This window comes from Punica granatum, chromosome 4, assembly GCF_007655135.1.
Source record: "Punica granatum isolate Tunisia-2019 chromosome 4, ASM765513v2, whole genome shotgun sequence".
Classification (NCBI taxonomy): domain Eukaryota; kingdom Viridiplantae; phylum Streptophyta; class Magnoliopsida; order Myrtales; family Lythraceae; genus Punica; species Punica granatum.
The window spans coordinates 1,790,928-1,814,851 of NC_045130.1; the positions used below are offsets into that span (position 1 = coordinate 1,790,928).

Genomic DNA, 23,924 nt, shown 5'->3' on the forward strand with positions numbered 1-23,924 from the left:
TAATTAATTACTTCTTTTATGAATAAATATCGGTACTTTTTTTTTTCTCGGCAAGTATCAGTACTTTCATTGATCATAACAGATACTCTTTGCAATAGGACAAGCAAAAAATAGGTGATCTCTCGATTCAACAAAAAGAACGCAGCGTAATACACGATCACTGTTAACAGCAGAGTTCATTTCATCAATCTTTCGTAGTCAACTTGTCCTGACATGGCAAAACCAGCAAATAACTGATACCCCTTGATGCACACCCTTGAATCCATAATGCCTTTATTCCTCAGCTAGCAACTATGTATTCTATTCCTTTCTCTAGCTCATTTCTTTTCCTTTTTCTGTTTTTGGCCGCGTCCTTTTAATAGAATAAATGCTCCGTTTGATTTCGCAACTACATTTTAAAATTTTAACTCTAACTTTAACTCTACTCACTACACAACAAAAATCATATTCTCAAAGTAAAAAAGGTGGACCCCATACATAAATCTACATACAACTCCATTATACTCAATTTAATTTTTAATACTAATTTTTCTCAATTATTCATTACTTTTTCACACTATTTTCTTATAATTCAACAATACAATCATTATAACCCAATTAAAATCAAAACTCAACTTAATTAAAAAACCAAACACATTATAAATATCATTATATTTATAGGCACAACGTTTCGCTAATAGATTAAATTTGACATATCCTTTAAAAAACTATCTGAAAATGCATAATATTTTTATTTTCGTGATAAAATCCACCACACCATCGAGATTCTGTCCAAAACCGGCAGAATTGTTGAAGTGGCGTGCCTGATTGGCAAATGGAGCACATGTGAATATGCATGCCATGTCTACAATTCCGTCGGTTTTGAACGGAATCTTTGTCCGTGTGCCAAATTTGAAACGAAAATAAAATGTTTTCATTTTAAACCAATTTCTAGACTATGTTTCAAATTTGATATATTGACAAAAGATTGTATTGTGGTGCTATTTTCCCTTCTATATATTAGCAATTGGCATGTCCTGTGGTTAATAGATATCGCACGAAAATTCCCGTTACTTGCGTAATATATAAATATACATACACATATGTATATATACACCCTTGAAGTATCAATTAATTGTCTCAAACATTTTAAATTATCTTAAAATTAATAGTTATTTTCTAGCTATTTTTATTTTAATATTCTTTTTTCCAGAAACTTGTTCAAGAAAGGAAGACGGGGGAGACTCCGAGCGAGCATATGTTTACATAATTTTTTTTAAAAAAATTAGATATGATACATAATTTTTTTTAGCCCAACGTACTTCAAAATTGGGCCGAAACAAAAGCCCATACAGAAATAGATATGATAGAACGGCCCATATTCATCGCGGGATCATTTCAGGCCCAAAGTAATTGGAAGCCCATACCCATATAAAATCTCATCAATGGATGGACTAATATGAAAAACCGCACGTCAAATCTTAAAAATTCACCACTTCAAGGATAACACCACGAGGTCCACGACATATCGTTCTTGAGCTTAAAGATATCGATCGACGATCCAAGGACAGTACGAGACATTTGGAGATATAAAAGAAATCGATCAAGGGATGAATTTTTGTACAGAACTAGAATTTTGATTAATTACATACTATATATTCCAATTAAGGAAAATAAAGAAATCAGCGGAAAATGTTGAAATAATATATTATTTGGAATCAAATTTGTAATTCTTTCGGGCTTCGGAATGATGCGCGTTCTGACTACGATTCTGTGTCTCCTTATTAGCAAACCAAACGGGGCCTATAAATTACTTGGCTGTCAAGAAATCTTAAGTGATAGTAGCGGCGGGGGCTCTTGGGGATGACGGCGGAGTTTCCTTTCTGGTCATTTTCTAATCTAATTAATTAATAGAAAAAGTAAAATTAAAAAAGAAAATTATAAATAAGCAGCCGCGTCTGTTTCCATCCGCTGTCTCTCTCGCGTCTCGTTCGTCCTATCCAGCCATTCCCACTCTGTCTGAGCTCATCGTCGAAACCCTAGAATTCGCCTGGAGTCTTCTGTAAAAAGGAGATTTCATTTCAAGCTGTTAGGGATGGATTGCTCGAAGAGATCTCCAGCCGATTGATTGAAGATTCAAGCGTTCGTCTCCCCCGCTCTCTGTCGCTGATCGGATCGGCTGTGCGAGCCTCGGTGCTTCGGTGGATTACCTTCGGATTTGACCCGAATTGGATGTTCTGGAGGCTCGTTGAAGCGTTCCCTTCCTGATTTAGCGAAGATCTATTGATTATTGATCCGATCGAACTGATTATCCGGAAGGAGAAGGGTTTGGATCGTCGCCTGGAGATGAGATTCGAAGTTCTTAGTTGACGGAGGATTTGCGTGCTTTAGGTCTGCGAGAAGCTTCAAGGACGCCTGATTGGCCCGATCGTTGTTGTTTGCTCCCAAGGAGGAGAGATAGAGAAAGAAGTGTCATCCCTTTCTGTACTTATTGTTTTCTCTTGTTTTTCAATATAAAGTTGAATACAGGCCCTATTTTTTTTTTTTTGAGAGGCCTTGATGATTATCCCTTCGGCTTAAGGCGATATTGCTGCTTGTTGATTCCCATATTGGTTTGAAGAAGGAAAACAAAAAAACAAAAAAAAAACAAGTTCTTTTCTTTTGCTTGCCATGGCGGTATACTATAAATTTAAGAGTGCAAGAGATTACGATTCAGTTCCAATGGATGGTCCCTTTATATCGGTTGGTGCCCTGAAAGAAAAAATTTTCGAAACGAAGCATTTGGGCAGGGGCACTGATTTCGACCTGGTGGTCACTAACGCCCAAACTAATGAAGGTTGGTTTCTGCCTTTTAAGCGCGGTCAATTTAACATTGAATTCAAACATGATGATTCTGAGGGTATTGCCATCGAGGATAGTGGTGCTGGTGGGTAGATTACTTACTTCAGGTCGAAATATATTTACGACTTGTCCCGAAATTTAGTGGCCATTGCCTTGGTATAGCCTTGAAATTTTGACTGAGTTCGTAAGCAAAAGGAGGTGCCCGTCATAGACAACATTGTCCTGTTGATTTTTTGAGAGTTTCAGGCTGTATTGGCACCTTTTTTTGAATAGATTCTGTATGCATCGCTTTCACCTGTGAACACAGCTGCGGCACTTACGAATTTCCTGGAGGTTGTGGTCTATGATATGCATCATCTTTTCATGCGATCCAGCTCAAAAGCTTAGCATAGACGAGTTTGCATTCTCAGTGTTACTTTAAGCTCGAGTCAGTTTAAGGCACATCTTGGTGGGTAGTTGTGGGATCATTTATTTGTAGGAGGGGTTTGGTCAAGCTTCTCTCCAGGAAACTTTTGATGCTTTTCCAGAGTTCTTTGTTATTTATCTTTCCTTATGTGAATTTCAACCTATCCAGTGTTTTATAGCTGCTGTGTCACCATTTTCTAATTTCAGAGTATCTGGATGAAGCAATGTTGATACCCAAAAACACGTCTGTTTTAATTCGTCGAGTTCCAGGGAGGCCTCGCATGCCCATTGTCACTGAACAAGAGTACTACCTCAAACCTTTTAACTCCTGATCCATTTTCCTTGTAGTACCTCTGCATTAGTTCCAAGTTATAATACAGGAGGATAAACTCCATACTGTCAGAGCATCTTTTCATCTTCTGTAATATTAATGCCGTTTTATCATTAAATAGATATATCCTCATTGCATCTTTGTGAAGGATGAGATTCTAAGAGTTGTTTGAGTTGAATAATGCAGGCCGAAGGTGGAGAATAAGGTCGAAGATGTTCAACCTGGGAAGGGTAGCATTTTAGGTCCTGATTCCTCCTCAATGAAATATGTAAGTTATCTGTTTCTTGTGGGTGTTCCTCATCACGTGGCCAAATGTGCGTTATTGATATCTGTGATTAAATTTGCTGTAGCAAGAAGATTCTGAATGGGATGAGTTTGGCAATGATCTATATGCAATTCCTGAAGTGCTTCCAGTTCAATCAAGTAATCCGGTTCCAGAGATTGCACCTACCAATAAAGCTGATGAAGAAAATAAACTGAAAGCTTTGATTAATACCCCCGCACTAGACTGGCAGCGGTTAGATGCTCTTACTTGTTAACCTTTTTTCGGCGAATTGGTCTTTAGTAGGCTGTTGCCTGACACTGTTTTAATGGACTTGCAGTCAAGGTGCTGATGGATTTGGCCCGGGTAGAGGTTTTGGAAGAGGAATGGGTGGACGTATGGGAGGACGTGGTTTCGGTGATTTTCTATACCTGATTAACTTTGATTTTTATTCTATTATGGTTGGTAGATTGATCTGCTAAAACTTTTGTTTCCTCTTGTGCCGCCCCTTTTGTTATATATTTATATTTAAAGGCTTTCCGTGTAGAGTTAATACTGAGTCTAGTCTCTTGTTATATAGGTTTGGAGCGGAAAACACCTCCAAAGGGCTATGTGTGCCACAGGTGCAATGTTTCTGGTATGTTCATGTTCCTAGCAGGAGTTCCATCTTAAGCTGCACTTTGAAGTTTCCTAACAGATGATCTTTTCTCAGGGCACTTTATTCAGCATTGTCCTACCAATGGCGATCCAAACTATGACATCAAAAGAGTGAAGCCACCTACTGGCATTCCAAAGTCTATGCTGATGGCTACTCCAGATGGCTCATATGCATTGCCAAGTGGGGTTGTTGCTACATTGAAGCCTAATGAGTGAGTAATCCTTTGCTGTGCCAGTCTGAGTCTGTGTTTGCAATGCTTACTTGTGGGAATGATGTGACATAACTTTTGTAAACAGGGCTGCTTTTGAGAAGGAAATTGAAGGATTACCATCAACGCGATCTATTGGCGAGCTTCCTCCTGAATTACACTGCCCATTGTGCAAAGAAGTAATGAAGGATGCTGTGCTGACTAGCAAGTGTTGTTTCAATAGTTTTTGTGATAAATGTAAGTTTTAGATATCTGTATGCCCTTTCAAGTTGGAAGGAGGTTGCATTATTTTATTTAGACGCCATGTGTAATTTACACTATTTTCTTTTCAGTTCCCCTTTGCTGTCCACTGATTAGTACTTTTTTCCGGCTGAAATCTGTTTGTAGTGATCTGACGTCAATAGTTCTGCTGCTTGAGATTTTTGGTTAAGTAGATCCAAACTCGACATTTTTTGAATGCAAATCCAGGTATAAGGGATCACATAATTTCGAAGGCAATGTGCGTCTGTGGGGCCACTAATATACTGGCGGACGATCTTCTACCAAATAAGACACTCCGAGATACAATCAATCGCATTTTGGAGTCTGGTAACAGTAGTGCAGAAAATGCAGGAAGTGCCTTTCAGGTTCAAGGTCTGTATGGAACTCCCCTTAAATTCCAGACCGGAGAATTCTATCTTTTCTGTCCTGTGATCTTTCATAGATACTGAAGTTTGGTTGCTTGCCAGATATGGAATCTGCTAGAGGTCCACAACCCAAGATCCCATCCCCTACACTGTCTTCTGCATCAAAGGGAAATCAGCAACAACTGTCGACGAAGATTGAAGAAAATCAAGATGTAAATGTTGCTGCAGATGAGGTCAAAATGTCTGCTGCTCCTCAGCATATGTCAGATAAAGGGATGAATGCTAAAGTACCTGATGTCTCTGAAGCTACACGTGAGTCTATGAGTGTGCGAGAGGTCACATCCCAAGGTAGTGCTAAAGTGGCTGACGAAGAAGTGCAGCAGAAAGTGGCCTCTGGCGAAGCAGGTATCTGGCGTCTTCATTCTGTGAAAAGCTTGGTGGTGCTTTTGGAGATCCGGTCCATGTTGGACCCTGGGCTTACCATTGTGCACAGTTCTTTCAGTTTTTTATACCGGGGTTTTTTTATTGTATATGGATTTTTTTACGATAAAAATAGAAAGAAGCTGTTGTTACTGCAATTTAAAAATATGGCTATGTCTTGGAAATATCATGGAGATACTAAACATTCGAGAGCACTTGATTTCGTGTGTACTTTTGGATCACATGTTTTTCTGGCAACTTTTGCATCTCTTTACTGGAGATGTTGTGGAGGGAATTGTATGTTCTTTCTATACCAATGTTGTTGGATAAGAGTCACCTTCTTTCCTTATCTAGATTTTATTTTCTTACACACTCTCATAGGATCAGTTGCTAGTTTCCCATCTTGCTTTAGTTGTAGTATTCTTCAGTGTCTTCATTATTCCTCATTTTTTGAGTTGGTCTGTATCTACTCACTTTTGTCAATTTTGCTTGAATTCTTACCAGAAACATTAATGCTTGTGAATGAGAACTTTTATGTTGATAATAATGTGTTTCAATGTTTACTTTCAGCGAAGAAGAAGAAAAAGAAGAAAGTTCGTGCACCTGCTAATGGTTTGTCTCTTGTTTCTCTTGTTATTTTTTTGTGCTTCTTACATGGTTATGAACCTCCGACGGGTTAACATATATTGTGGAATTTGCAGACATGCAATGGAGAACACCACAGGATCTCGCTGCTGAGAACTACATGATGCCTCTTGGACCCTCTGGTTTTAACCCATATTGGAATGGCATGCAGCCTGGAATGGACGGATTCATGGGTCCTTATGCTAATGCCATGCCTTATAATATGGGGTATGGGATGGGCCCTCTAGACATGCCATTTGGAGTGATGCCTCCTCAGGATCCTTTTGCTTCTCAAGCTTATATGAATATGATGCCTCCTGTTCCTCAAAGGTTTGTCTATGAACTGTGGTTAAATTTCTATCTCTGAAACGATATCTGTATTCTCGTCTTTGGAAAATAACATGTCTCTGTTGTTTTCTCTTGGCATTTTGGCATTTTGAGCTTACTAAGGAGCTTTTCTATTGATCTTAGGGATCTTGCCCCATTTGGTATGGGTATGAATATGAATGGCCCACGTCCTCCAATCATGAGCAGAGAGGAGTTTGAGGCTCGAAAAGCAGATCTAAGGAGGAAGCGCGAAAATGAGAGCCGAGGAGAAAGGTAGCATACCCTTCTGTGTTCTGTTAGTTGGATTATATCTTTTCTGAATGTTTTCCATTGCAATCAACTCTACACCACAGAACTACCCTATGCTTGCTTTTCTAAATGCCTTTTACCCGTTTCACCTCAGATAATTCAGCACATGTCAATACCAAAAATACGAGCGATCGAAGTAAATTGTAACATATAATATATGGCTATAGAAAAAAACATTGATTCCCGTAGATATACATGAGTTTGTTTCTGATCTCTTCACTTGCTCTAGTATCTCATTTGCGTCAGATGCTGATATAGAAACTGCTTAATAAAGTTACGTTATTTTCTGATTTTAAAAAATTACCACAGTGCAAACATAGTCTGTAAGGAACATGTCGATGTGCTATAGAAATTTCTCTGCTTTCATTTGGGTTTCCCTCTTACTATAGGAGTGAAGACTGTGAAAGCATGCTTTATACTTAATGATTGGTATCCTAACAATTGTATTTTCAACCTTGCAGGAGGGAGATGCCCAGAGAGAGGGACTACGGTCGGGATATGGGCAGTGCTGGTGATAGTTCTTCCTTCATGAAATCAAAAGTATGTACTTTGTCAAAGCTTTCTATGTTAGCTCCAAAGTTAGCCTACTTGCTTCTTTTGTTCGGTTGAAATTCCAGGACTGATTCCTGAATTATGTGATGTTTGATTATTGAACCAAAGAAATCTGTAAGGGCACAGGATTTTGTTGGGATTGATTAGATCTTGACATGGAGTGTACCTCTTAAAATTTAACTCAGCATCGAGTTTGGGAAGCATGAGGAGACTTTTCTCAGGAATTTGAGATGCGCTAAACAAAACACTTGTTAGTGATAAATAAATATTTTCTTCGATGTAAAGGGAGCAAATGTTTAATCGTAAGCGTTTATGATCATGACTTTTCCATGAGCAGCCAACATAACCAGAAGTTGTCTTTATAGGTGCAGAAGTCAATTGTCAGTGCTCCGAGTGATCATCTCCACCATCGTCATCGGGCTGAGAGGCCATCGCCGGATAGGTCCACAGACAATCTCGAACCATCCCACCGTGGGGTGAAAAGGAAATCTTCGTCGGAGCGCCGGGACCGTGAGAGAGAACGTGGAGACCATGACTACTATGAGAGTCACCACGATCACCACCACAGCAGGTCAGAGCCTTCAAAGAGGCCACCATCTGCAGATCCCGCCAAGCCTACGCCCTCCTCTTCAGCCGCCGCAGCAGCAGCAGCAGCAGCATTAGATCGTAAGCAGAAGGCTAGCGTCTTCTCTCGCATTAGCTTCCCCGAGAATGAGCCTACAAAGAAGCGGAAGGTGTCATCTTCTTCCTCAGCTGAGCCCCCACCAGTTGGCGGTTCAGGCTCCCACCACCACAAGGCTTCCTCAGCTTCTAATGGGTACTACGATGACCCTAAATCTTCCTCAGTGAAGCCAATGTCAACTTCTGTTTCTGGGTCAGGAGGGAGGAAGGCTAGTAGCAGCCAAGTGGACTATGAATCGAGTGATGATGAGAGACACTTCAAGAGGAAGCCATCAAGGTACGAGCCATCTCCTCCCCCACAACCGGCAGACTGGGAGGAGGAAGAACGGCGGCACTCTCGTGGCTCGAGGGAAAGGGATCGCGAGCGGGACCGAAGTAGTGGGCACAGCAAGCGTAGATAAATGGGTCGAGGAATCAGGTTTCTTCAGGTCGCTCCTATGCAGAATGAGAGCGGCTCAGGATTGTCTCTGAGTTGTACTGCACCTCGCGACACCCTTTGATGCCCGTGTGGAAGAAATTGAAGCTAGAAGATGAAACCATAAACGAGTGTATTTTTTCCGTGAAATAAAGTGTACATTTTCGCTCTTTTTAATCAACAATGAAATCCGATCTGTATTTTAATGGATGAGCAATCGAGGGTGTCGTTTTCCCAATTGCACCCTCTTAAGTAAATGGGGCAAATCTTGTTAAAAGAATTAGCCGATACCCGTAACTTGCGCGGTAATTTTCTATCAATTTTTGTAGGATCAAACGTGGATAATTAAGACATATAGTATGTAAATAAATATAGTATGAAGAAAAATATACAGTAAGAGCTACATAATTTATCAAGTGGACCTATTTAATGGTTGAAATTGTAAAAGCAAATAAGTACGTCCCCTATCCTTATAGAAACGCAAATAACAATACTCTTGCAATATAAATGCAATAGGTAGGCACGAATTCATTGGTGGAGACCTAAGTTTCCATTCTTGTATTTATAGGCACATCGCACATTGAACTTGAACAATTTCACATATATCAAACAGTTCTCTCCATTATCGAGAAAATCTGAGAAGAGTAAAGCGAGGGTAGGATAGATGGATAGGTTTAAACCTTTATCTTCTTTGAGAGAACTTATTTTTCAAGAAATTTGATTACATACAAATGATATAAATGATATAGACACAACTAAAATACATCGAATATGCCCGAGCAAACATAATCTAAGTTTATGAAATGAAACCACAAAATCACCTTAACATGGATATGTGGTTTGTGATTTTGCTTATGTGGCACTTTCTCGTCTACATGACCCGGCTTTTATATGCTTTAAATAAGGCTAAATGCATTTAATGGAACTATAAGGACAATCATCGCGGAACTAAGGGTTTCAAGATCAAGCTTAAATAGAGTGCTCATCTTGTGCGCCTCAACTTTTATATATTATAATAATTTTTAAAAATGATAAATTAATAAGATTAAAAGTACAAATATAATATATTATTTTACCTTATAATTAAAATTGATATATTTAATTCATAAAAACAATCCATTTAAAATATATGCTACTGAATTTAATTTTATGGATATATAAATAACTCTAAAAAAATTTCGTATATTGAAATATCCTTAAAATTATCGAGTCATATTTTTCATTTTTTAAGAAAGAAACTTAATTATTAATTAACATGTACCAATAATATGGACTAATTAGATATGATCCGTTGAACTTGATCTAACTGACAAAAGTACTTTCAATAGAAGAGTTATAATAGAATGGTTAGTTCAAACGGTTCAATACATGTTCTCTTTAACTAAGGTCTCGAGTTAGAGTCTTATGAATGGAGAAATTCCTTGAGTTGGAGAGCTTTACCCTTAGTGGGCCTGCCCGGGCGTTAAGACCTTGATCTTTATGATGCTGATAAGGATCTCCTGAATTTGGCTGGGGGTTGGGGTCGGTGGTGGGAGTGTCCTAACCCGATACAGTAAAAAAAAATTAAGAAGAAAAGGAAAAAAAAATGGAAGAGAGATAACTTGAAGTGGAGAGAGAGGACTCCGACGAGGAGTTCATGGAGGAGGTTCGAGGAGGAGTGTCTGGCTAAGGTTAGAGAAGAGAAGAGGAGAAGGGAAAGGAAGAGAGAATTTTTTTTTTTTAAAATGAGTATTTTATTATATTTTTGCGTCATGCCAAATATTTGTAGGACACGTCAGCTGTCACGTTTGGAAAAGTTGACACGTCAGATCGGAGTTGCCGGAACATACTTGTTTGAAACATTTTAAAACGTTTTGTACGCAATTATTAAAAAAAAAAAAATTGTACCAATCTTGTGGTTCGTGCAAAGGTTTTGTATCTCTGGGGAAATTTACCCATGAGACGCACGTGAATTACCTGTTGGAGGATCAAATCTTCAATTCCAACTTCTCTTGAATTACTTGTCTCGATGACTTTTTGTCCTGGAAAATGCAAGCCCGAGCTCAAATTGCTCAATGGGGGCCTATTTGCCTGGCCCAATTCACAATATCATCTAACTTAGATCATCCGTTTAGGAAAAGAAGAATCTCACCTGCTGCCGCTTCCGGGAATGCATGTCTAATAGAAAAGCTACATATGTATAATATGCACTCTTCAAAGCTATTATACGTGGGCAGTATATATTGTATTGTTCAATAGTGATAGATTTTATATTGTATGGTTGTTGGGGACTTGGGAGTTTTTGTTGCTTCTGATTTTATATTATTCGACGACATTCGTTGATTGCACAGATATTTGCAAAAGATATACACGGACCATATCACATGCAGGAAAAAAAAAATTTAAAAGTAAAAATCAGTCTTTCTGACGCTCTCTTGCACTCTTTTTTGCGTAAGAAAACGAAATTTGCCATGTTATTATCTTCGAAGAATACATTTCTAGTGCCAATTGTGGGTGCTTGCTCTTGTTCTCTGTCCCTGAATTAAATGTGACTGAAGAGAAGAAAATCCCTAGCTGGCGTCACTTTCGGAGAATGATGATTGATGTTGGTTCATGTGTATAGATGTTTTAATTTTTTTTTTTTTATATTTTGTGTCAAAACTACTTTCATATAGTGCACTCAATTTACCATTCAGCAAGGGGGCAAAAAAAAAAAAAAAGCACTCTACAGAACTTCAGTACGTGGAAATATATATTGCTACTTTTATCAATGAAACATAGAAATTGGGGCTTCCTTTTACTTTTATAAGTTTGGGAAGTGCAACTCAGTGAAATAAACCCCAGCAGGTTTCTTTATTTCCGAAATTCAAGACATTAGTGTTACTACTTCCTGTACAGTATATAAGGTCTAGAAAATGCTGAATTATCTTGGCAGTCATGAAATTTGTTGCTTTTCTTGATATTTATGCTGCTTGTTTCATTAATACAGTTGGTGTAAGCCAAAATGTCAAAGATGCGATAAGAGGAACCTCCTTTTAACCTGAAAAATGTAGTACACTTCTTTTCCTTCTATATCCTTCCATATCTGTTGGCCTTTTTTTCCCCCCTTATAAGTTAAGAACTCGATTAACAATAATTTCTTAAGCAATTACCCAGAGTTTTGCAATATTATTGCTGAAGTTTCATTCAAGACGGTGCCCTATATATCACAACGTGACAGTCGTGCTGAAATACTTGATGGTAGAAGAGTTATATACTTCATAAACAATAGTAGCTGCATTAGTTTTGTATAAGAAGTAGATGAATGGTTAAGCACAAACAATGCAATAAAAAGCACCTACTTCGTTTTATATTGTTTCTAAAAAAGTAAAAAGCGTATTGTGTCCCTATAGAATATGCATTCTAAATATATACCGTGGATGTAAGGATAAAAAGGTACACTCATAGCAATGAAATTATTAACACGGCACATGTCCTTGTTAGGCTTTCTCTTGTATTATTCTCTGTCCTGCTAATTTATTGACTATATATCTGTTTGTGTAAATTCAGTCACTGTATTACTTTCTTGAGCAGCCTTTGGACATTTGGATGTGCAGAGGTTTGGATCCTTATGGTCGAAGAAGAGCTGGGAAAAGAAAATATAAATAAGTAATAAAGCTTAAAGTCCCAGTTCCCCATAGAGGTCTTGTTTTTGTTGCAACTTGGGTGATTTTTTTCATGCTCATGTTTCTGTCACCAAGTTCAGAAGGTTACTGTTTCCACATCTTCAGGTTATTTTCCTTCGATCTATGCAGGAGTAGATATCTCCTGGTAACTCTTGCTGGAATTGTGGATAACTTTCAGTACGCATTAAATCTACAACCTTAGGAAAATTGTGAAGCACAAAAAATGAATGAACGAATGAAGCAGAAGTTACCTGAGTCTTTTCAAGTTGTTTGTTTACCCTTTTTTTCTTTGTGATAGCTCTTTTTCAGTGTCAACCTCTGCTTCTGCCTCTTCCTTCTACTTGTGTTTCCTTTGTATAAGGAATAGGAGCATATTAGATATACATGCAAGGGAAACTGGCAGAAAAGAGAATACACCTATAACTATAGAAAACATATATCGTATATGCTTTGAAGTTTACACGGCAAGGATGAGAATTTGAGCTAGATGTAGTTGGTATGCAGCGGATTATTGGGTCCCATCGAGCTGTAGGAAGAGGTTCCATCTTCTTATCTTATGTATCCGCAGACCGTTATTGTTGAACATGTTTGGTGGTTATCTGCGCGTGAAATATTAGTATATCAAAAAAAAAAAAAACTTTGATATTACCTCCAACGGTACTCGGTCATCCTTCTTCCTCCTCAGTTTCCTTCGTTTCCTCACGTGTTCAACTACTGGAGAATAAAGGAAACTTTCCTTTATCTATTGAAAAAAAAAAAGGAACTTCCCTTAAGCGGCCTGGATATATATCCCTTCGTGTACAATGGTCACCTTTATAACGAAAGAGCATTCTCTCTTCCGATGCTTGCGAGCGCTCCGCCACCCACACTGCCCAAGCTCATTGCGCTCTTTTGCCCGAGCAACATCCCAAGTAAAAGCAACGCCAGAATCGGAGCACTATTCTTTGGGGGCAGATGAACAAGCAACGATAGTCTATACACCAATTGTCCCTTACAATCCCTGGTCTCTGCTCCAAATTGCAATCACACGATTCTGTACTATGGAGCCAAGATTAGGAGCTAACTACACCACAGTAACTTGCTGGTACTGTCCCAATGAGAAATATTTCCTTGATCAGAAGCAATGTGAGAGGCCGGATTGTGTCAGGGTTCACTTCTGGGACAAAGAACGGTCAATCTCTCGGCCGATCGGCTGGAGACCGACTTCCATGACTGGCTTCAAGCCATGTATGATAGCGAGAAGCATGATCACTGGAGGTCCACTCATGCAACGTAGTGGCTTCATATTAGAAAAGATTTTATTAGATTCTTCCGGGCCTTTACAATGGCAGTGCGGCGAATGCATGAGAATAAGTTATACCATGAGAATCTTTACCATGGTATAGCAATCATGCCAGAGCTGCGTGGGGAAGAGGGAAAACAAGCTATTCTATACAATATGAAAAAACATATTACATATCTTCAAGTACGAGAACAAGACTGTGACGACCTGCACTTACTGATCATGTACGTGATGGATTACCCATATTGAATGATAAATGCACGGGCCGCGCAAATTCCTGACATCTATAGGTTGTGCCTACTTCAACTTGAACAAAGGTATATTCTTAGTCAATCTTTGTTATTTAACTTGTTAGTCAAAATTAATGAAATTTTGGAATCCGATATATGTATATATTTTTTTTTGTGCGGTGGTCGAGCCAGAGATGAGCTTGGCATCTCAATCCCGCTCTTTTTTGGGAGCCGGAGGAAATAGTCAGCTTTCTCCAGGCAACTCCCCGCCTAGTATAATGTCGATATAAGGCGGACCCAAGGAATGCTGCCTGTTTTACGGAAGGTTGGCAACAAAATGTGAAGTCCCGTGCATCGACGAATTTGGTGACGAAGATTCCCCAAAAATAAATATACCAGTGGTGCGAGTAAAATGCGCTTTTGGAGAAATGCGATAGAACACTTGCATGATCATGTTGATGATCTTGACAGGAATGCCTTGACCCGGCTATAATTGATTTTATGAGTAGATCAGATATTCAAGAACTTCTTGGGGAAGCTGTTGAAGCAGTTAACCTCCTCATGGAAAATTACAAGTGAGAGATTGATTAGCATTCTCATTTATTTATTTTTTAAGTTAATATGTTTTGGATGTATTTTGAAACTTTGTTTTTATGTTTTCCTCTCAGTAATAACCAACTTGCAGATTCTTTCCTCTCACAACTAAAACTGTAAGATTGAAACTTTGTCTCTCTTTGTTTTTTCCTTTAATTCATAAATTAGCTGCGCTTTTGATATGTTTTATGCTTACTAAATCAGGCGTACTGGAAGAGATAAACCATAGCAATTGTGGTGCACTCTGCCTGCATATCGCGAAGAAAGACTGAGGTAATCCAAATTACTGTAGCAAAATTGTATTAAAATATTCTCTTTTTTATGGAATTTCTGCTCAATTTTGTTTCCGGGACTGAGTTTTTATCGGTGAGTTTGCAGAGACTGCAATATTCTGACGCTGGAGACCTTGCTAGAGGATAGAGACTACGCCAATGGAACCATCGGACCTCAGTGGGATGTGTAATGGAGTGGATAGAAATAGGAGGATTGAAATTATTAGGGACAAAAAGTTTAGATTATTATCTTTGGACGTCTTCTCCTTCTTCTTCTTTTTTTTTTTTTTTATAAATAAATTATACTAATGGTCCAAAAATTTTTTATAAATATTTCAATATGGTACAAAAAGTTTTTTTTGCTACTTGATGGTACAAAATGTTTCAATATAATACAAACCGTCATCTTGCCATTAACGCCATCAAGCCGTCCTTTACAAGACTGTAAATTTTGTACCATCATGTAACTTACGTAAAACATTTTGTACCTATTAAGTTACAACTTCAAAACATTTTGCACTATCATGTAACGTTCCACAAAAATCGATTTTGCACAATCAGCGTCGACTTGACGGCGTCAATGGCAACATGACGGTTTGTACTCTATTGAAATATTTTGTACCATCAAGTAGCAAAAAAAACTTTTTGTACCATATTGAAACATTTGTAAAACTTTTTGGACCACCAGTGTAATTTATCCTTTTTATTATTTATTGCCTTTCTCTTTTGGGATAATTGCGGCATATAGCTTAACGTTTGAAGGAATTCTTAGTATTAGTCAAAACTTGATTTTTTACCTAAGATATCCCAACGTTAACGTGTTGGTTTCACATCTAGCCCGACGCTAACTTTCCGTCCAAAATTGACAGAAAGTTAGCGTCGGGCTAGATGTGAAACCAACACGTTAACGTTGGGATATCTCAGGTAAAAAATTAAATTTGGACTAGAACTAAAAATTCCTTCAAACGTTAGGCTATACGACACAATCAACTCTTCTCTTTTTGAAAGGGCACAAAAAATCTCGGAAACTAGCAAAGGTCGAATTTCTGTTCTCGGTGCAATAAGAATTTTTCACTATATCTTAATTCTAGTCTAGGAAAAATCCGAGGCTGAAGTTTACTGGCGAAAGCAAGAACGACCAAATCCACATCAAAATTCTATTCTCTATCTATTGATGATCTGATGATTGCTGAGAACTATGTATTTACAACCCACTTTACAACATGAAGACACACTTTTCCAATTCCTTGTTTCCGGACAGGGCAATCAAAGACCGCTGATCCCGGCAGAACGTGTTATCTACCAACTTATGCTGCAGCATGCTTGTCCGGCCCTCCTCCAATTTGATCGGCAAAACTGCAAAAAGAGAGACAACAATCAGCACACCGCTCGTCGAGAAAAATTAAAAGCCATATCATCACAGCTCGTCCACCCCTCGTAATGACCAGAGTCAAAGATTAAAGATTAGTCAATTGTGAAACTACGTATGCCTTAATAGATTTTTCGTGGTTGTAGCTTCGTCAACCAAAGTGCTGACCAGACATCATCGAGCAAGCGTAGTTTGATCCGTGAATCCAGAAATCGACCAGACTTCAATTTCTTTTCCCTTTTTTTCTTTATTGGATAAGTGTCGTTTCTATTCAATGTCAAAATATATTTACAGTATACAACACCAAATCCAGCCGATTAGGGGGGTTCAAAGGATCTGAATGAGAAACAAAAGCAACGATGATATGAGAAAACTATCTTACACCTCATTTTCCAGTTTTATATATACAGCTCATGTACATGTGCAATGCACTGTTAATCAGCGCCTGCTAATCCCCTATGCATTGACTGCTCGAGTTTGCAAATTCTAGCGAGCACCTCTCTCCGGGACAATCGTGACCTTTAGAATTTAATGTTTGCTGCTGTTGTTTTTTTGTTTTCTTTTTTAAATGATAGTCAAGCAGGAGAATTACCCTTTTCTTCTTCAGCTGCAACAAAGTCTAGACTTGGCTTTGAAGATAACTATCTTTGAGATTCTGCAATGCTTGCCTAACTGTCTCTTCATTATGGCTCGAGTATTTCAAGCATATCAACTTCTGAGCCACTCGATAAGCCATCTGAATGTGATGATATTGTCTGCAGTTCACTTCCATTTTCTTCAGTTCCTGGAGATTGGTAATCAGAAAAAGGAGAGGTGGATCACGGAATGTACATGGGAATTGGAATATTATCTTATGGTTGATCTAATTAATGTTTCTTATCAACACAGCCATAAGAAGTAAACTATAGGAGAGCATATTATGAAAAATGAGGCTTCTTTAGCATTCCCCAACTAGTTTTTAGCACATACGCAAAAGATTTTGTAAACGTAAGAAAAACCGTAACCAGAGTCAGCAGATTTCTTAAAGTAACCTTTTGTGTGATCCTTGATGTGATACTTCTGGCTGTTTCAATCACTGAGCTTGGGAGCCCTGCTACTTCGGCTAATAGAAGCCCATAGTGGGGAATATATCGCGGACCATCCTTAAGTTGAAACTGGAGTTCAAATAGAAAGAAAAATATCAGAAATCCAATTCCAAATGGAATCAAGGGCAAAAGAACAAGGAAATACAGAGTATAACCTTGAAATCCAATCGGTTGTTTTTTACATCCACATCGAAGTGAGAAATCTTCACATTTGGATAAATGGTGGCTAACTCGGCCATTGTCTCGATATGAGTAGCAAATATAGTGTACCTGTTGAATAGATAATGCTGTATTAATTTTCAAGGCGGAAGTGCATGTCTACAATTGAAATTTGTAAGCAACGTGTGCCTTAAAGTTTCAGAAAGGAAATATTTCATGAATGAACCTCAATTCAGATGGCAGTGATTTTATTGCAGCATAATCCGAAAGAGAAGGCATGCTTTGTCAACTGGGGTTTCTGAAATAACTATTGAAAGTTGCTGGACTAGGGAGCTCCAAACTTACTAAAGACAGATCAAATATCAGATTATGCATAGCCACACACATCTCAAGTTCTGAACGCTATCATCACGAATGCCCTTTGCCATAAATGAGCCTATTGGTTTTGGTCCTATGTGCGTGCCTAAGTTTAAGATACACCGCGTACTTTAGCTTAGACTAGGTGCGGTTTCTACTTTTGTAAATCTTACTTTAGTGTGCCGGTTTAAGTGAGTTCTGTTCAAATGATTATAATGATAGATTAAGTTAGGTATGGGGCTTACGCTTTCAGTGATAACAGATACTCACAGCAGCTCCATGCTATGGCCAGTCCATCAGAGGACGAGGTAGCCCTCCCTAGTTCATCTGTGATAATCAGACTCCTGATTCAAGACAGATCACAAGAAGATATTATGAGAATTTACTTTTCAAAAGGACAGACCAATTACCCTGCAAGCACACGGCGACCATACCTTTCTGAGACATTTTGCATGATAAAGGCAGTCTCTTTCATTTCTGTCATGAACTGCTTAAGAAGAAAAATTTAGGCATAAACAAATGCATATGCAATATAATTTTAGTAAGATGCCACGTCTCTATGTAAAATAAGGAATTATCGGGACATAGTCAATACTTTGGGTTGCCTTATAGTCGAAGTCAAAGATTACTCCATATTTCAGAATGTACTGCCAGAAATTATTTACTTCCACATTTCTGAAAGATTGCCGTCCAGAGTAGAAGTGCAATTACCGTACTGGAGTTCGACTCCAAATTGTCCATCGACCCCATTCTTGTAAATATATGATCAACGACCCTTATAGTGGCAAACCGAGCAGGAACATAGCAACCAATCTGAGCAAGAATGATGATAAGGCACACTTGCTGGAGATAAGTACTCTTCCCACTCCTGTACGTACATGAGAGCAGAATACCTGGTAAACATCTTTATCACGCACTGTAAAAATATAAACCTACATCTAGGTCAAATTCTCATCCTCGCCACGTAAACATCAATTTATTTGAACACGATGTGCCAAATTATCCTTCGGAAATGCCATGATGTCAGTGTCCCTTACATGTTAGGACCCATGACAATCAGCATATTGGATGCCTCGGAAAGAAAGATACTGTTGGGCTGCAAAACAAAATGTAAGTCACTTAGTTATTTAATTATATGAAGTTACAAACTTCATATGAAGGGAAAGAAATAAAAATTGATCTCACGGCAGTAATATCTCTGATTGGAAAGATAATGAACATACAATGAAATCATTGTGTATACTTTCCAGGATAGGGTGCCTTCCAGCATCTATTGCCAATGGTCCATGATCTGTTATATATAGGCAGGATCAGTCATTTTCACAGAAGTTAAAGAGGGATATTCTCTGAAAATGCAAAGTTAACCTACCGGTAAATTCTGGTCTGGAATATTGATCAACAGGCTTAGTGGATATGCTATGAGCAAATGAGTTGACAATCATGTCTAGAAGGCATAAAACCTCTGCAAGCAATTTGAGAACAGAAACATCCTCCCTTATGCCATCTATTAGAGCTGCATATCGTATTACATGAATTATAGTAAGAAACAAGATCAAGCAATGCAAAAATTGTGCTGGCTTTCGCAGCCTTGGAAGCAGAGAAAAATTATTCTCACGGTGCTTAGCAATCTGATATGAAAGCATTGAAAAATTCTCAGTAGTATAATGGTTTCAATCCATTTATCTCACAAAATACACAGTTGCTTAGGAGTCTTAGACAAGTAGATCGGCTGTTCTTATGTACGCCAACATATCCAGTGCAGTTCAATGTCTGAAGATTTGACTTTTTCTGGTCTGGTATCAGATAATGATGCTTTCTTGTGTTAATGTTTAAGACTTAGATTGGCATGCAGGTAGAAATATTGTGATTCCTCACCAGTGAAATCATTGAAGCTCAAGAAATTAATGTAAGATGACTGAGTTCTAGCAAACCTTCCAAGCACACTTCTGTTCGTATGAAACACTCTCCTGCAGCGGACTTGTTCCTCACATTGAGCTGCAAAGTGCAAACTTTCATCATGTATGTTGAGGATCTTTCCAATAGTTCCCATGTAGGAGGCCTCAGGGCCATGAACTCATAAATACCATACCAAACTGACATATACAAACACAACAATACAGATGCAAGAACAATATGTAAATCTTCAACCACAACAAGCGAGTGCATGTGGATCAGATATAGTCATTTTACTGTATGTATACTTCAAGTTGCCAACATTCTTTGCAAACTGACAGAAACGTAGCTAAAAATATCAAACAAAATAAGTTGGAAAACTCACTTATTTGGGTTACTTACCGAAGCCAGTTCCAGAGTTGAGCAATGAATGTTGTTCCCATGCTTCATTACCTGAAGAAAGATAATCACGTAAGATACCAATCCAGAAAGATAGAATTTATGTTTCAAATATGCTATCGCACAATACAACCTGTATGAATTTGCTAGGAAGCTTTCCTTTAACATCCTTATACGGAATGCTGAAGTAAAACCCTTGCCTATTATTGAATGGCAGTTTCAAATTTGGTAGCTTAAATTCTTCGCGATACTTGTTTGCGAGATTATGTATTGCTGTCAGCAATCAAACAACCTGTCAGGTATGGCTATGCCAATGATCGCAACTCTAGATTTAACAGTAAACTAAACAAGAGAAGCACTAGACAAGATAGGGAAAGCAGTAAATGATTACCTTCACTAGTATCGCAGAATGATCTCCTAGCAATATCCAAGAGACCATCAATTCCTGCCTTGACAGCAAAACATTGCTGCGTGCGGGCAACAAAAGGAACCCGTGCGTGAAGCACATCTTCATCTATTACCTCCCCAATTCTGAAAAAGATGCAGCTTGCTTGTTATATTTACTAGCTTGTAATTAATTGAATGTCACACTACTGGTTACAGAAGCCTGACGGATCAAATAAACAATAAATATGATTAAAACTGGGGAATCATGGCAGAAGGGCAGTCCACCATAGGAACCAGTTGTCTTCAGATGTAATCTCCATATACTCCATTGGATTACTCACCAAAGCATGCTGCAGGATAAATTTATCCAATTCCTTAAGATTTCCGCTAAAACAGAACAAAGTTGGAGTTCGTGTTGTAACTTGTATCTGCCTCTCAAAACAGATTTAATAACGACTTCTGGTATTTTCCGCTAAGATGCTACACTTGATTTTATCCGGTACATATCTCCTAATTGCTTCTTCTTGGTAGATCATTAAATCTGTTATCAAGGCCTTATGAGATATACAGTTTGATTTTTGTGCGCTACATGGGCATGCACCAGCGACTTTTATGTAGACATGCTTGAATGGATGAGGATACAATTACTACCATGCATTTAACATGTAGGATACCTTCTTCGAATTGCAGCATATTTCTCGTTTTCACTGACAGACTTGTAAATGTTTGTTAGAAGAGAACTTTTGGCCTCTTTTAGTACCTACAGTTGTAGAAAAATGTTCTTTAGTTTCTAAATATATATATATATATATATAATTAAGAGAAAAACAGCATTACCTTAGAGAGCAAAGGCAAAGAATCCAAAGCAGTTTTGAGTAAGATAATGCTTGATACAAGCAGTTGGCTTTTCCTTGCATGATCCACTCCCAAGCTCTCATTCATAACTTTCTTTGGCTTGAAGCAAAAGTGACAGAGCACCCTATCTGAAAAGATTACAAAAGATACCCACATTCAGATGAAAACAAAATGTAAATTAAGTAAAACTGATAAAATTTCAAGCTTCTCCCTCTTGGCTTTGCATCATTTCCACTGTCCTAACCTGTCTCTTTAGGAAATTTCCTCAGTACTTGAGAAAGCCCAAAGAACAGCTTTTCATTGCTCATCAGTTCATCCTGTGATCAAAAGATAGAATTTTGAGAACAGTGAGTTACATAAGTGCCTCCAGAGATTATTACATCCACAAGTAAAGCTAGTACGGAAATTGAAAGAAACATTAGCAAGACTAACCAGACAATCAAGACGAGCTTTTATAGTTTCAATATCTTTTAGAGGCTGCAATAAGTTGGCTCGTAGAAGTCTTGTTCTAGATAAAGTTCAATAGAGTGTGAGAGATGAGTGAAAGAGCCGTCTTGACTACTCAAGTAAGAACTCCATATTAACTGCAAGGGGAATATCTATGAAGACCCTAGTTACACAAAATTTATTCAAAAATTCTTCATCTGAAAAGCTTGTTCCTCCCCAAACATGAAAGAGAATTCTGAGCCACTAAATTTGCAGGAAGTAATTCTTTCCGAGCAAAAGTGAGAAGTGGTTACAACTCGGAAACATTATGTACATACCCTCCAATAGTCTTTGTTGTCTTAAGCATGTGAAACAAACTTCTCTTTTTGTTGCTTGTGCCCAAAAGGGCAGAGTGGAATGGCTCAATAATTTCCAGGTTTTGTACACTGAGAAAAGAAAAGAGTAGAGCTTGTTATAACAAAGAAATAGGCACAAATGCTTAAAAATCGAAAGCATGCCTCTCCTACTGGACAAAAAACAGGATGAAGTTCTGATTCTTAAATCAAACAAAGACGATACATATTTAACCAATCAGATCAACTGGTAATTACCTGGCAGCATCAATGTTCATATGATGGAATGACCCATTGAAAGTCACCTGAAAATCACCCGAATAAAAATTTTCACAGAAGAAAGAAGCAAATTCTAGGTTTAGACAGATGATCTATTAAGATAAGAGAAGAAATAATTCAAATGAGGAAAAACTATTCAAAAATAGTGCAATAGTTCTTCCATGTCATAATCGGCAATTGAAAGTATAACTGCTAATTTACATGCATGTATGGTACCACCTAGACAGGTTAGACATGTCAGGGAACATGTACCAGCAATGAGTGGTTTGTAACGATGACACCCTTTTCTGCTTCTATCCTGTCAAGATTTATCGAGTTTTAATTTCCAGAAACCACGAGATCAAATTTTTATGGCAAATCTAACATGAGCAGTGTTGAACATATAATTATGTAGTCTCCAGAGACTATACATAACATTTATCTAAGGAGAGATGCCTTGACAATCAAAGGAAGGAAATATTGCAGGCTTATACTAGCATCACCATTTGATAGTGGCTGCAGTGGCAGCCAAACAGAGATAATACTGCTTATAATAAGTATCCAGTCCAAGTGCTGAAGGCTCCTTTGCTGCTAAATTCTTTATCAGCAGTGCTCCCTGAAACCAAAAAGGCTGATCAAACCCTGGGCTGTTCAGAATGCTCGGGAGTAAAATGTCCTGACTATTGTTCTGGGGTAAAGAGCATGTCTAACCTTAGTATCGTCAAAGCATCCACGAACCATCACAGCCTGAATATAAAAGCCAGTTACGTGTTCGAACAAAATGCAGAAGCACATAATAGAAGGCACAGGACGGACCGAAAAGATACGATATTCTACGCAAAAGCTAGCTTCACCTTCCTGACTGAAGGGTAAAACTTATCCACGAGTTCTGAAACTCCAACCATGCCATCAGGTGCGAGCTTATTAGGAGGAACTATGATTGCCATCGGCTCGTAGAAATGCAGCAGAGTTTTTGTATTCTGATAGGAACTGCTAGTCTCGATATACTGCGAAAGATGCAGTGATGCTGATCTCAGATCAAAAGCAGCTACTCCTACCTGCACAAGCTATTGTCTTTCAAATTTCCTCGCCAATTACGAACGTTGCTGATTCCATGATCAATCATGCACTCAGAAAGTTCCTAAACAGAAATAACAACTTTCGTCTTCCAACTCGAGCTATTCACTCAGTCACTAGATAACAACAGCTTTTAACAGCTCGTAGCACTTTCATTAAGCAATCAGAAGCTCAAATTCCAGAAAATGGAACCGTTGAAACACACCAGAGAGCTTAGTGATACACTAAACAGGAGTTCATTCGGACAATCGAACTTCAATTTCCACCAACTGCACGATTGGTCCGAAATGCAGTCGGAGTTTACCGGTCGGGAAGTTCGTGAAATCGGAACCATAAGGCCAAAGTGAAGTTCAGTCAAATTTCTTCTGCATTTTTCTCGGTGAACCAGTGGATGCAAGTTAACGAAGAGACCGACTGGAGTACCTCCTTCGCTCTGTTCTCGATAAGGCCGATCACGAAGCTCGATCTCTCATCGTCTTCCATGTTCGCCGGACGGTGACGGAGAAAGGATGTTGACACCGGCAGCTAGCTGAGCTTCTCGTCTCGTGATGGCAATGGAAACACGCGCCAACTAGCGTCTGCTACTAAATTTCATATTGCCGGCTCTCAAAAACCGGGTCCATATAGGTAGAATCACCGCGAGCCG

General features: G+C 38.5%; 2 protein-coding genes across 3 annotated transcripts; one reads left to right on the forward strand and one right to left on the reverse strand.

Moving 5' to 3' along the window:
* The first annotated feature begins 1,931 nt into the window (after positions 1–1,931).
* Positions 1,932–8,915, forward strand: LOC116203951 (E3 ubiquitin ligase PQT3-like). The gene is made up of 15 exons (XM_031535942.1): positions 1,932–2,815; positions 3,433–3,529; positions 3,743–3,824; positions 3,907–4,073; positions 4,159–4,235; positions 4,399–4,455; positions 4,531–4,687; positions 4,773–4,921; positions 5,153–5,317; positions 5,413–5,715; positions 6,301–6,342; positions 6,432–6,684; positions 6,826–6,954; positions 7,452–7,530; positions 7,908–8,915. Exons 1-15 carry the CDS (start codon positions 2,650–2,652, stop codon positions 8,622–8,624), a joined length of 2,640 nt encoding a protein of 879 aa, XP_031391802.1. The 5' UTR covers positions 1,932–2,649; the 3' UTR covers positions 8,625–8,915.
* A 6,797-nt stretch (positions 8,916–15,712) lies between these two features.
* Positions 15,713–23,887, reverse strand: LOC116204660 (DNA mismatch repair protein MSH4). 2 transcript variants are annotated; one of them, XM_031536851.1, is made up of 25 exons: positions 23,702–23,887; positions 23,056–23,259; positions 22,913–22,948; positions 22,705–22,817; positions 22,475–22,520; positions 22,202–22,248; positions 21,929–22,036; positions 21,597–21,672; positions 21,409–21,481; positions 21,147–21,292; positions 20,984–21,069; positions 20,314–20,453; positions 20,056–20,195; positions 19,926–19,976; positions 19,562–19,625; positions 19,000–19,143; positions 18,854–18,921; positions 18,668–18,726; positions 18,342–18,498; positions 18,065–18,117; positions 17,876–17,974; positions 17,270–17,384; positions 17,061–17,183; positions 16,622–16,813; positions 15,713–16,016 (listed from the first exon to the last, which is right to left on the reverse strand). In XM_031536851.1, the coding sequence occupies exons 1-24, from the start codon at positions 23,759–23,761 to the stop codon at positions 16,649–16,651; spliced, it is 2,373 nt and encodes a 790-aa protein (XP_031392711.1). In that variant the 5' UTR covers positions 23,762–23,887; the 3' UTR covers positions 15,713–16,016; positions 16,622–16,648. The 2 variants fall into 2 exon arrangements, with proteins under 2 accessions (XP_031392711.1, XP_031392712.1); XM_031536852.1 differs by lacking the exons at positions 22,475–22,520; positions 22,913–22,948; positions 23,056–23,259; positions 23,702–23,887 and having other exon boundaries at positions 22,705–22,808.
* Positions 23,888–23,924: the final 37 nt, after the last annotated feature.